Source organism: Hippopotamus amphibius, chromosome 7, assembly GCF_030028045.1.
Source record: "Hippopotamus amphibius kiboko isolate mHipAmp2 chromosome 7, mHipAmp2.hap2, whole genome shotgun sequence".
NCBI lineage: Eukaryota > Metazoa > Chordata > Mammalia > Artiodactyla > Hippopotamidae > Hippopotamus > Hippopotamus amphibius.
In genome coordinates, this window is record NC_080192.1 from 123,096,724 (window position 1) to 123,108,894 (window position 12,171).

A 12,171-nucleotide genomic window follows, 5' to 3' on the forward strand; every position below is an offset into this window, starting at 1 on the left:
ATACTGAGATATAAGCTAGCATATCTGCAGGTAACATTTAATTGGCTCTTCTTTCTCATTAACTGACTTGATTTTGTCATGCTTGGTGTAACTTATCACCCACTAGATGTTACGTGTTTGGGAACCTTTGATTTCCTGGTCACACACTATCCACCTTAAGGAGCTCTGTACCTTGTTGAGAGGGTATCATGATCCCTAGTTCCCCTTTTCCTTCAGACAGTAACTCACTGTTCAGGATACAGCTTCTCCTTCAGGTCAGCTCCAGATGCAGGGTTTCCACACACCAGTTTATTTTTTATAAACACTGTGAAGAATCACCTTAGCTTTTCCTTTGCGATAACTGGTCTTGACAAAAATATCCTTTCCTTTCCCACGAGTAGCTCTTGAAAGTGTCCAGTTCTTTGTAGAAATAGCATTTCACACCATGGTAAACTGTTTTAGAAACAAGACATACTAATACACCTAAGTCTTTATTTATTTGGCTCTAGGAAGAATTTGCATGAAAATGAGCCTATATGGCAAGTACAGAATGTACTGTAACAGCACCAGAGAGGTACATCCTCTCTGCTCGACAGAGCCTCAATGTTTAATACATACATGTGACGTTAGTAATAAAACCAGATAGTCCAGGAAGAAAGGAGCCCTTTAGGAAAAATTCAGTTTAAAAGTGACTTTTCAAATTGACCATTCCTTTTCATATACTTAAATTCAAATAACGGATACATTCACAGGCCCAAATATTGGCATAGAATAAAATCATGTTCATTTATTTTTCTGCATCTTAGAATTTTAGAAAGCATAAAATTAAATACGTTGAATGTAATAAATTCATCCATACAAGTGCAAGTCTCCAGCTATAATGCATTTTACGGCAGATTTATCATTTAAAAAATGTATCAGTAAATCAAAAAAGAGGGAGTATGTCCATTTAACTTTTATTGAAGTGTATGTAGGAGGTCTTCAGAAATCAAATATGAGCATGAAGATATGGCCAAACATAAAATCTATCAAATTCAGTGAAAAGTTGCTGACTTTAAATAGTAGTTGTAAGAATGACCAATATATATTCTTTGTTAACAACCCTTCACTCTACAGTAAAAAAAAAAACAAAACAAAGAAAAAAAAGAAAAAAAAATTCAGTAAACATTCTTTCCTAAGGTAGTTTCCTTTATATAATCAGTGATTTATCCATTTCTTTGTATACACAAATTTGTTGAACATACCAATCAGTGGTTCTCACAATTAAAAAATAAAAGCACAAAAAAGTTTACACTCTTGTACAGGTAAATAAAAGATCACCTTGAATTAAACTGGATCTCCTTAAGGGTGTAGTACAGTTTCAGTTTCATTACCTATTACATAATTAGTTTCTTACATACAAATATTGACATATTTGGCTTGTGCTTCAAAGCCTTTGTGTCTACGCAGTCCATGTCAACGCAGCTCACAACTGGAAGTCGCTGGGGAGCTCTTTGCTGCTGCTGGGTTTGACCTGATCGTGCATTAGCGTCTCCTCAGCACCAGCTGTGGCACTGCACATCTCCGAGGCATCATCGGCATCAGGGTCCAAGCCTTCAGGACAGGGAAGTTTCAGCAGCTCTTCCCGGAGCTGAGCAGTGTGACGCTATGCAGCGGAAAATGAGTGATGTTATTAGGACTGTAAAGCCTAGGATCCTAGCACACCACCACTGGAGGGAGGAACTGAGTTTAAAACAAAAGCCAAAGCATTAGGTCTACAAATATTTATTGAGGAACTTCCTTAAGCCAGCTACTCTAACAGGCAGTGAACAAGACTGGCACAACTCTCTAACCTCAAAACAACTGATGCTGCTGCTAAGCCCTGAGTTCTGAGTAGCAGGCCCACAGACTGTACCAACACCCCAACCTCTGTAACAGAAACAGCATTACTAACGGCTTAGAAGACACCAGTCATCTGCCATGTACAGTTTTAAATTAAAGAGAATAACATCTTGACTTGCGTTACATGCTGCCTCTGACTAAATATTTTTGAAAGATGATCCATAAATTAAAACACCCCCTGCTATTTTAGTGAATGAAAACGGTATTTCTCAGGTCCTAGGCCCTGTGCAGAACACCTGCAATGTTTCATATTCATTATCTCATGCCATGCCTGGGATACACCTTAGAAATAATTTCATTATCAGAATTTTAAAAAATGTAAGCATGGGGGGGGCGGGGGATGAAGGGGAAGCTGGGACGAAGTGAGAGAGCAGCACAGACATATTTACACTACCAACTGTAAAATAGATAGCTAGTGGGAAGCTGCTGTATAACAAAGGGAGATCAACTCGATGATGGGTGATGCCTAGAGGGCCAGGACAGGGAGGGTGGGAGGGAGCCGCAGGAGGGAGGGGATATGGGGATATATGTATAAATACAGCTGATTCACTTTGGTGTACCTCAAAAGCTGGTACAAGAGTGCAAAGCAATTATATTCCAATAAAGAGCTTAAAAAAAATAGAAAAAAAGGAAAAAATAAATAAAAAATGTAAGCAAATGAAAAAGACCTCAAGAGAGTACAGAACTCTGTCTTACCTTATACTGCCATTTAGAGAAGGATACAGATAGAGATGTTAACAGAGAATGGTTGGTTGTTTACAAATATTTTTAGTTTATAAATTTCTAATGGGAGAGAAATAATCTCAAATTTCAGACCAAGGGCTTTGAAAATTAGTTGTGTCAATAGCTGCCTTTGAAAATTAACCAACAGTTATAGAACAAGGCACTGTGTTCAACAGTAACAATGTAAAAGCAATGAGTAATATAAGGAAGATACAGCTGGATACAGATAGCCGACTGCACAACCGCCATTTTACCTAAGGGACTTGAGCATCTGTGGATTTTGGTATTTGCGGGGGATCCTGGAACCAATCCCCTGTGGATACGGAGGACCAATTATATGATCTGTGACTTTACAGAGCCTAAATTTTGGTTGGAGGTTTAGACAAATAAGCAAGATAAGACAACCACATATTTGCAGCCATTTGTAAGGTTTCAAAGTATATTTACATACTAGTAACTCAAAATTTTTCTAACCCCAATTTCCCTTCCACAGTGGACAACAGGAGGAAACACTAACTAAAGAAGAAGAAAAAAACCTGACAATTAAGAAGGTCCAGTTGAGGTGGGAATACTATGCCTTTATTGTGAAATTAAACTGAACAGCTGCATGCTTTTCTCAAGTAGCACTCAGCAACAAAAGTATACCTGAGATGATATAAATTTGGACTGATTCAGGGATAGAGATTTCCAAATCAGGGTGATACAGAAACAACAGAGAATAAGAATTTGAGATAAAAGCAAGACACTGACTGAAATAACAAAACCAAAGAAGCTGGATGTTAGCCACTGAGGTTTTGTGTAAGGGAAAGACATACCTAAACACACACTTGGGGACGATCAATCTGGTTATGTGCCATAGAAAGAACTGGAAGGGGGAGAATGAGTGGGGAGGAAGACTGAGCTATGGGAACTGAACAGAATTATGGGAGGGGAATCCCCATGTGAAGGCGGCACTGACAGGACCTAGCAATGACCATGACCAAGCAGGTGTACTAGATGAAGGGGGAGTTAATTAAAATCTGAAGATTTTAAGACAGAGAAAAGTGTTTAAAATTAAGTAAATACAGAAAGTTAGAAAACCTGACAGGAGGCAAGGTGAATTCTATTTTTAGATCTTCAGTGAAATGATGACAGGGCATCCAAGTAAAAATGCCAGTAATATGACTTTGAGAAAGCTAAGAGCAGACAAAGCCACTTTTAAAGAGTAAAAGGCCATCATCAGGGGTATAGATACAATGATAGAGAAAGAGAATAAATAGCCCTACGGGCCAAACAGGAAGACTTCAGGTACATAGTCTTTCTTTCAGAACGAAAGTGCGAGAAGAATTAGAGTGTGAGGAGCCAAGACAGCCCACAGAGGAGAAGTATAGTGGGAAAGACAGACATTAGACCAGTGCTACCAGTGTTTTTAATAGGTAGGCAATGGTATTACAAGAGATTATACTGAAATCACCTAATCCAAAAGTCAAGGCAGGTTTTCATGAAGTGAAATTTCAGCTGAAAACTGAATGGAAGTGAGCCAGTAGAGCAGGTGAAAAGTAAGCAACTGTAAAGGCCTGGAGGGGAGAGCGGTGCATACAGAGGGGAGCCAGGGTCACTGGCTTGGGAAATGGAGACTGGGTAGCTTTCGTAGAATGGAAATTCAACTGCAAAACACTGATTGGTGAGAGTGTTATTTAAAAATGGAGGCAAAAGCGTTAACAGCTCTAGTTTGGTAGTAAAAGGAGAGAAACATTTCTATAATAAGAGGGGTAAAATAAACTAGCTTAGGGGGAAGCGAATGTTAAGGAGAAAAACAATTTTCTTTTTAAAGGTTGTTATAATGGAAAATCTCAAACATATACAGAAGTGGGCAGAACATAAACTCCCAGGAATCTGTCACCGTATTTCAACATTTATCAACTCAGAGCTAGTCTTCTTTCACCTATACCCCCTTGACTTTTCTCACTTTATTTTGAAGCAAATCACAGATATCATATGGTTTTGCATTCATAAATATTTCTGTATGTAACCTGAAAAAATAGGGACATTTAAAAAATTCACCGATAAAAAACTAATAAATCCTTATCACCATCATCACCTAATCATTTTAAGTAAAGATACTTTTAAAGATGAAGGCAAGGAGCCAGCAGAGATGCCCATATTGGGGGAGGATAAAAGGAACAGAGGTGAGTAAATACAGATATCCCAAGGCAGGGAAAAAAGGGTGGCTGTTGAAGGTATGACACCCGCATACAAAAAAAACCTCCCAAACCACCACATTCTACATTTCCATTCTGTGAACGCCCAAGCTGAGGCCAATAGCTCACCTCCCCCAAAACAGGTTTGTATCACAGATGCTTCCACACCAATCAGCTATTGGAGGCTCTGCAACTACCATCTCCCTCATTACTCCAAGTAATAAAATTTTGAAAGGTAAGAGGCCCAGGGAAAAGCTAATGCAAAATGTCACTGAGCACATTTTGTTGCCATTATCTTCAAACAACTCTATGAAACTCTGCTGGCTCAGTCCCTACACTCATTTTCAATTTTAATTCACTGTCAAAAGGAATGTATCTTTTCTATAGACTTTTGGGTAGCCTCTGAACTTAATAAATTTAATGTTTCTTTCTAGTGGTCATGGTTTTGTTACTGAATATATAACTCTTCTTTTAAAGCCACCAACAAGGCTCCTGTTTAGGAAGGGTTACTCACCTTGAGAGCTGCTGCATGGTGAGACATGGTTCTGCCTACCCGCTTATCACTGCTGTACTGCTGGATGTCTGCTATCCATTCCTCACACTGGGCCATGATCTCAACTCTTTTCAAGTAAAAATGTTTATGTATAACCTTAAGAATAAAACAAGCAAGAGAACAAAATGTGACTGGGTCAGAATTTAAAGGACAAAGTATGTGGCATTACAAAGAAATGAAATTTAAAAGACACAGCCATTTTCTTCTCTCCATAAAACTCAATGTGGTGAACTCTATAATTATTAACAGGGAGGAATCAGGATTATGACATCAGATGACTTGTGTTGAAATACCCAGTTCTACAGCAGAAAATAATGCCCAATCCTGCTCAGACATTTCAACAGTTAATCCTATCTAGAGAACATAAGACATCTATAACATAATGGAATCAGAAAACAAATGTAAATAAACAAATAACCAGGAGAAAAAGCAATGACAACAGAGAAAACTGTCAGTTTCTATCTTTCAAAGAGAATTCAAAGAACATTTAGATGAGGAACAAGATCCTAAATCATAGGCATTTGCACAGAAATCAGAACACAGCCCTAAAATAGGCACTATTATTACTATCTTAATTGTATCTTCTGGGTAACTTATGAACAAGATTTTATTTTATAACATTTATCTCCCTGTGATAAATGTGCTTTACATTTCAGATTTTTTAAATTCTCTCTTTGAAAAACTGAGTAAAATTTCTGTGTCTGTAGTAAAAGTCTATTTTTGACAAATGTTAGCTAGAAAATAGATCATTTTGGAACTATTATTCTGTATCCTGGGTGAGATACTTACTACATTGCCCAATGAGTTTGTCTCCCCTAAAGAAAAGGCAATAATACCTACTAGGGAAAACTGGGAATGTACATATGACACCAATAAGTTATTGAGTTTGAGGCATAGAGGGATACAAAAATGAGTAAGAAACAACCTGACACGAAGAGCCATGATAACCACAGAACAAGATGGGAGATGAGTACACAAGAAAAAGATATCTTTTGAAAAAGACAAAACAAAAATGACAATTAAAAAAAAAAAAAAAACAAATCCATGAAATCAAAAAAGTAGCAAGCCACATCTGATTGGGAAAACTAGAGAAGCATCCATGGAAAAGGGGTACGCCCTTTAACGTGAGCTAGGTTCTAAAAGATGAGAAAGAATTATTGTTTCAAATTATACTTATTTGCTTTTTGTAAGTCATGTCCCCACTCTGAGTCCCCTGTGTTAACAGTTTATTCTTCCAGGGGGAAAAAAAAACACAACAGCTTTAAGCATGAACCAACAAATTATACTGACTGAATCTGTACACTTTCACATCTTTTTCAATACATTTAAAAACTAAAGTTTAACATATACAGAGAAGTACCCAAATCGTATGTACAATTGAATGCATTTTCCCACAGTGAACACCCAAAACCACCTCTGCTCAGAAAAGGAACATAACATTACCAAGCATGCCAGAAGACCCCCTTGTGCTACTTCTCACCATTAATCCGCATCCAAAAGTATACACTACAATGACTTCTTTAAGTATAACTCGCTTTGAACTTTTTATAAATGGAATCATGTAGAATGTACTCTTGTGCCTGGCTTCTTTGCTCTTTATTGTTTATGATGTTTGTCCATGTTAGTATATGACGGCGTTCACTCACTTACACTGCTGTATTCCACTTTATGAAAATCCTGTAATTTGTCCATTCATTCTGCTGATGAACAGTCAGACCGTTTCCAATTTTTGGCAATGCTATGAGCATTCTCCACACCCAATATATACACACCTGCTATTGAGCATAAACCAAGGAGTGGAACTGCTAGTCATAAAGCATACGTTCAGCTTATTACCTGCCAAAGAGTTTTCCAAAGAGGCTGTGCCTATTTATATTCCTATCAGAAAGTACTGATAATATCAGAGCTCCAATTGCTCCACATTCTAACATTTGGTATCAAAAGCCCTTGAACTCTTAGAGATGCTGAAGATAAACAGACAGGAGCCAGACAAGATAGAGTTTCGCAGGCTATGGTAAGGACTTTGTGTTTTCATCTTCATTTAATGGGAAGTCAGTGGAGTGAAAGTATCTGATTATTTGTGGAAAACCATTGTAGAAAGACAAAAGTGGAAGCAAGGCAATCAGAAAACTACTTCAACAATTCAAGCAATAGATAATGGTAGCTTGAAATAGGCTGGTCATGGCAAAGATTTAATTAATTAATTAACTTAAGTATAGTTGATTTACAATGTTGTGTTAGTTTCTGTGTACAGCAAAATAATTCAATTATACATATATATACATATTCTCTTTATATTCTTTTCCATTATGGTTTCTTACAGAACACTGAATATAGTTCCCTGTGCTATGCAGTAGAACCTTGCTGATATCTATTTTATACACAGTAGTTTGTATTTGCTAATCCCAGACTCTTACTTTATCCCTCCCCTTTGGTAACCATAAGTTTGTTTTCTATGTCTCTGAGTCTGTTTCTGTTTTGTAACTAAGTTCATTTTAGATATAAGTTCAATTAGATTCCACATACAAGTGATATTAGATGGTATTTGTCTTTCTTTGTCCAACCTACTTCACTTAGTATGATAATCTCTAGGTCCAACCATGTTGCTGCAAATGGCATTATTTCATTCTTTTTTACGGCTGAGTAGTATTCCATTGTATATATGTACCACTTCTTTCCCCATTCATCTGTTGATGGACATTTGGGTAGCTTCCAAGTCTTGGCTATTGTTAATAGTGTGGCCACGAACACAGGGCTGCATGTATCTCTTTGAATTAGAGTCTTCTCTGGATATACGCCCAGGAGTGGGATTGCTGGATTATACGGCAACTCTATTTTTAGTTTTTTAAGGAACCTCCATACTGTTTTCCATACTGGGTGCACCAATTTACATTCCCACCAACAGTGTAGGAGAGTTCCCGTTTCTCCACACACTCTCCAGCATTTGTTATTTGTAGATTTTTTAATGATGGCCATTCTGACCAGTGTGAGGTGGTACCTCATTTGTAATTTTGATGTGCATTTCTCTAATAATTAGCGATGCGAGCACCTTTTCATATGCTTGTTGGCCATCTAAATGTCTTCTTTGGAGAACTGTCTCTTTAGGTTTTCTGCCCATTTTTTGATTGTTTTTTTTTTTTTTTTATTGAGTTGTATGAGTTGTTTGTATATTTTGGAAATTAAGCCCTTGTTGGTAACTGAAAATGTTTTTTATCGTCAAATTTTGAATAGGCTTTGAATGTTAGAGCCAAATTTGTAAATAGACTGAATGTGGTATGTGAGTAAAAGAATGAAGCCACAGGTGCTTAGGGCTTTGGGTTTAGACCATGGTGCTTTTACTGAGAGAAGAAAGGAAGGATCAAGAGTGCAGTTTTATAGTGTTAAGTGTGAGGTGGTTATTATACATTCTAGTAGACTTGTCAAGTACTTTATGTGTCTGGATACATTATTTGAATCTTAAGGACACTAAGAAATTAATTTATGACACAAATAGGAGGAATATAAGCTTTTCAAGGGCAGAAACTGAGTTTCATTTTTCCTTGAATTCAAAGTACCTTTGTACAGTACCGAGTAACAGCTGATATTCCACATGGTTGCAAAATGAATTACTTAATATAAGTAACCCAAGCTTGATAAGGGACAGAACATTATGCTTAAGAGTACAAAGAAATGCATGTTTGTATTTCCTGTACTATTAGGAAAAGTAATTACCCACAGCCTTGAATACAAGCCTTTGCAAAAGTAAAATACCCAACTATGTCATTCAAAGTGCAAATTCATTTAGTAATAACAAAAGGAAGAAAAGTTTTTACATTCCTTCAGAGTATATGCATCGACACCACTTGCTGAGGAGGGCTTCGGGTGTGATGCCACACAGCACTCACACACAATATTTGCTTAATTATATTAAAGATTAATTTGCTGTCGGGTAAAAATGCCATTTTTTCCCCTAACACAACCTAAGAAACTGATGATCAAGGGCAACAATTTAGGAAAGAAAAGTGCTCCATTACAGTGTTAAAGTGAGATGGGATGAAGCAATCTGATATGATAAGTGAAAAATACCATCATATTTTAGGCAGACTAAGGAGAGACAACTAAGAACAGGAAAAGAGACACACCTCAAGATATGGTAAAACGAGAGCATGCGACAGTATCAAGACAGGTTTCAGAAAGTAAGTCCAACTTTTTCCTAAAGAAAATAAAATGTCTTTTTCTTCAATAGTCACAGGCAGATATTAGTGTAAGGGCAAAGTTTCTATTTGCAAGACAACTAGAAAGTATCCTAACCTCTAATAAAAAAGAATATTTTTATGAGGAATATTTCAGTAACATATTCTAGCATATACTAACGTAACTAGCACATACAGTACGCAAGTAGAATGGTAGCCACGAAAAATAAAGAATTAATAAAACTGTGCAAAATATAGTCAGATGCCTTTTAGGAAGTAAATGGTTTAAAAAATTCATCTGTACTATATTATTACAGATTTTTTAAAAAATTTATTTATTTGTTTACTTATTTATTATTGGCTGCATTGAGTCTTAGTTGCTGCATGGGCTTTCTCTAGTTGTGGGGAGCAGGGGCTACCCTTCGCTGCAGTACGTGGGCTTCTTATTGCAGTGGCTTCTCTTGTTGCAGAGCACAGGCTCTAGGCGCACAGGCTTCAGCAGTTGTGGCACATGGGCTCAGTAGTTGTGGCTTGCGGGTTCTAGAGTGCAGGCTTGGTGGTTATGGCACACGGGCTTTGTTGCTCCGCGGCATGTGGGATCTTCCCGGACCAGGGATCGAACCCATATTCCCTGCATTGGCAGGAGGATTCTTAACCACTGTGCCACCAGGGAAGTCCTATTACTGATTTTTAATGATTAAAAACAACAGTAAGGTTAGTATACCACAGAAACTCTAAATATAAGGGGAAGTATAATACCAAAACGATATTCTATAATGTCTTTAATAAAGTATTTCATTAATTTTATTAAACATACCTCTTTAAAACATGGTGAAGGGTTTCTGATTTGTTCTAGCATTGCCCACTTAACCGTTGCTTGTCGAATGTTTCCATCGTATTCTCGAGAACTCTGTGTGCCACTGGGAGTGCCTCTAGACCGTTCATATCCTGGTTCATTAAAATAAGGCTCAGCTACTAATATAAGGGACTGAACAGACACCAACACCTGAGGAACAAAGAAATAAAGAATAGTTATGATGGGACATTTTTCTAACAGTAAACTAATACCTTGCTTTAAACTATGAGTCCCTTTTAATATGTGCTTCCACATAATTTTATCACCATAAAATCGATGTTAACAATCGACATTGAAATACTTCATTATTAAAGCAAAATTAAAATAGGTACAGTAGAATCTTACATAATATTTATATATATCATGTTTTATACTCTTGAATTCTTTTTTTCATTTTTTTTTTATTTTTTGGGGGGGTACACCAAGTTCAATCATCTGTTTTTATACACATATCCCCGTATTCCCTCCCCTCCTTGACTCCCCCATATACTCTTGAATTCTTGAAAAAGAAAAACGGGTATGAAGATCCTATTTCCTGAAACTACTAAAAAAAACACTTGCTTATGAACATCCCATACCAATTTAGACATCATTTTGTTCAAACTGTCCTTACTCTTAGAGAGCATAAAGCTAACAATGTACTCTTTTCATTGTTTTTTTCTTTAAGAACTTTTATTGAGATACAACTGACATACAATAAACTGCATATATTTAAAGTGTACAAGTTGATAGTTTTTTTTCTTATTAGTAATGTATATATGGCAATCCCAACCTCCCAAATCATTCCACCCCCACCCCCTGCTTTCCCCACTAGGTGTCCATATGTTTGTTCTCTGCATTTATGTCTCTATTTCTGCCTTGCAAACCGGTTGATTTGTACCATTTTTCTATATTCCGCATATATGTGTTAGTATACGATATCTGTTTTTCTCTTTCTGACTCACTTCACTCTGTATGACAGTCTCTAGGTCCATCCATGTCTCTACAAATGTCCCAATTGCGTTCCTTTTTATGGTTGAGTAATATTCCATTGTACATATGTACCACATCTTTATCCATTCATCTGTTGATGGACATTTGCTTCCATGCCCTGGCTATTATAAATAGTGCTGCAGTGAACACTGGAGTGCATGTGTCCTTTTGAATTATGGTTTTCTCTGGTTTTCACTGCCCAGTAGTGGGACTGCTGGGTCATATGGTAACTCTATTTTTAGTTTTTCAGGGAACCTCCATACTGTTCTCCATAGTGGCTGTTTCAATTTACATTCCCACCAACAGTGCAAGAGCATTCCCTTTTCTCCACACCCTTTCCAGCATTTACTGTTTGTAGATTTTCTGATGATGCCCATTCTAACTGGTGTGAGGTGATACCTCATTGCAGTTTTGATTTACATTTCTCTAATAATTAATGATGCTGAGCAGCTTTTCATGTGCCTCCTGGCCATCCATACGTCTTCTTTAACAATGTACTTATAACGATACTCACTTGTAAGGCAAACTACACATGAGGCAGTATTTACTTTCATTCCAAGGAAAAGTAACTTTCACAGAACCACAAAAATCTTATTACTAGACACTTTCATTGGCAAGATGACAAGGCTCTATGACCACCTATGACCCCCTACTTACATACCAGAATGTTTGTTTCTCTAGATATAACCAATACTGAGAGCTCATTCTTAGTTAATATAGTATTGCTTGCTAATATACTTTTATAACTGGCTAATATGACATCTTTGGAGGCAGGAAAATATTAGCTGCAGTCTGCCAACTTCATAAATGAAAAAGGATTAGCAGCAGTTGCATTTTCATTAGGAAAGATGATTA

At 37.0% G+C, this 12,171-nt stretch overlaps 1 protein-coding gene across 8 annotated transcripts in view; it reads right to left on the reverse strand.

Annotated features, from left to right (window-relative positions):
• Nucleotides 1–740: 740 nt before the first annotated feature.
• The window catches only part of BIRC6 (baculoviral IAP repeat containing 6), a 230,619-nt gene continuing 219,188 nt past the window's right edge, over nt 741–12,171 (reverse strand). For all 8 annotated transcript variants that reach the window (XM_057740742.1, XM_057740738.1, XM_057740736.1 and 5 more), the window contains 3 exons: nt 10,306–10,494; nt 5,278–5,412; nt 741–1,624 (listed from right to left, as the gene is read on the reverse strand). In XM_057740742.1, the coding sequence (XP_057596725.1) occupies nt 1,445–1,624; nt 5,278–5,412; nt 10,306–10,494 (504 nt within the window). In that variant the 3' untranslated portion in view covers nt 741–1,444. The remainder of the gene's footprint in view (nt 1,625–5,277; nt 5,413–10,305; nt 10,495–12,171) is intronic.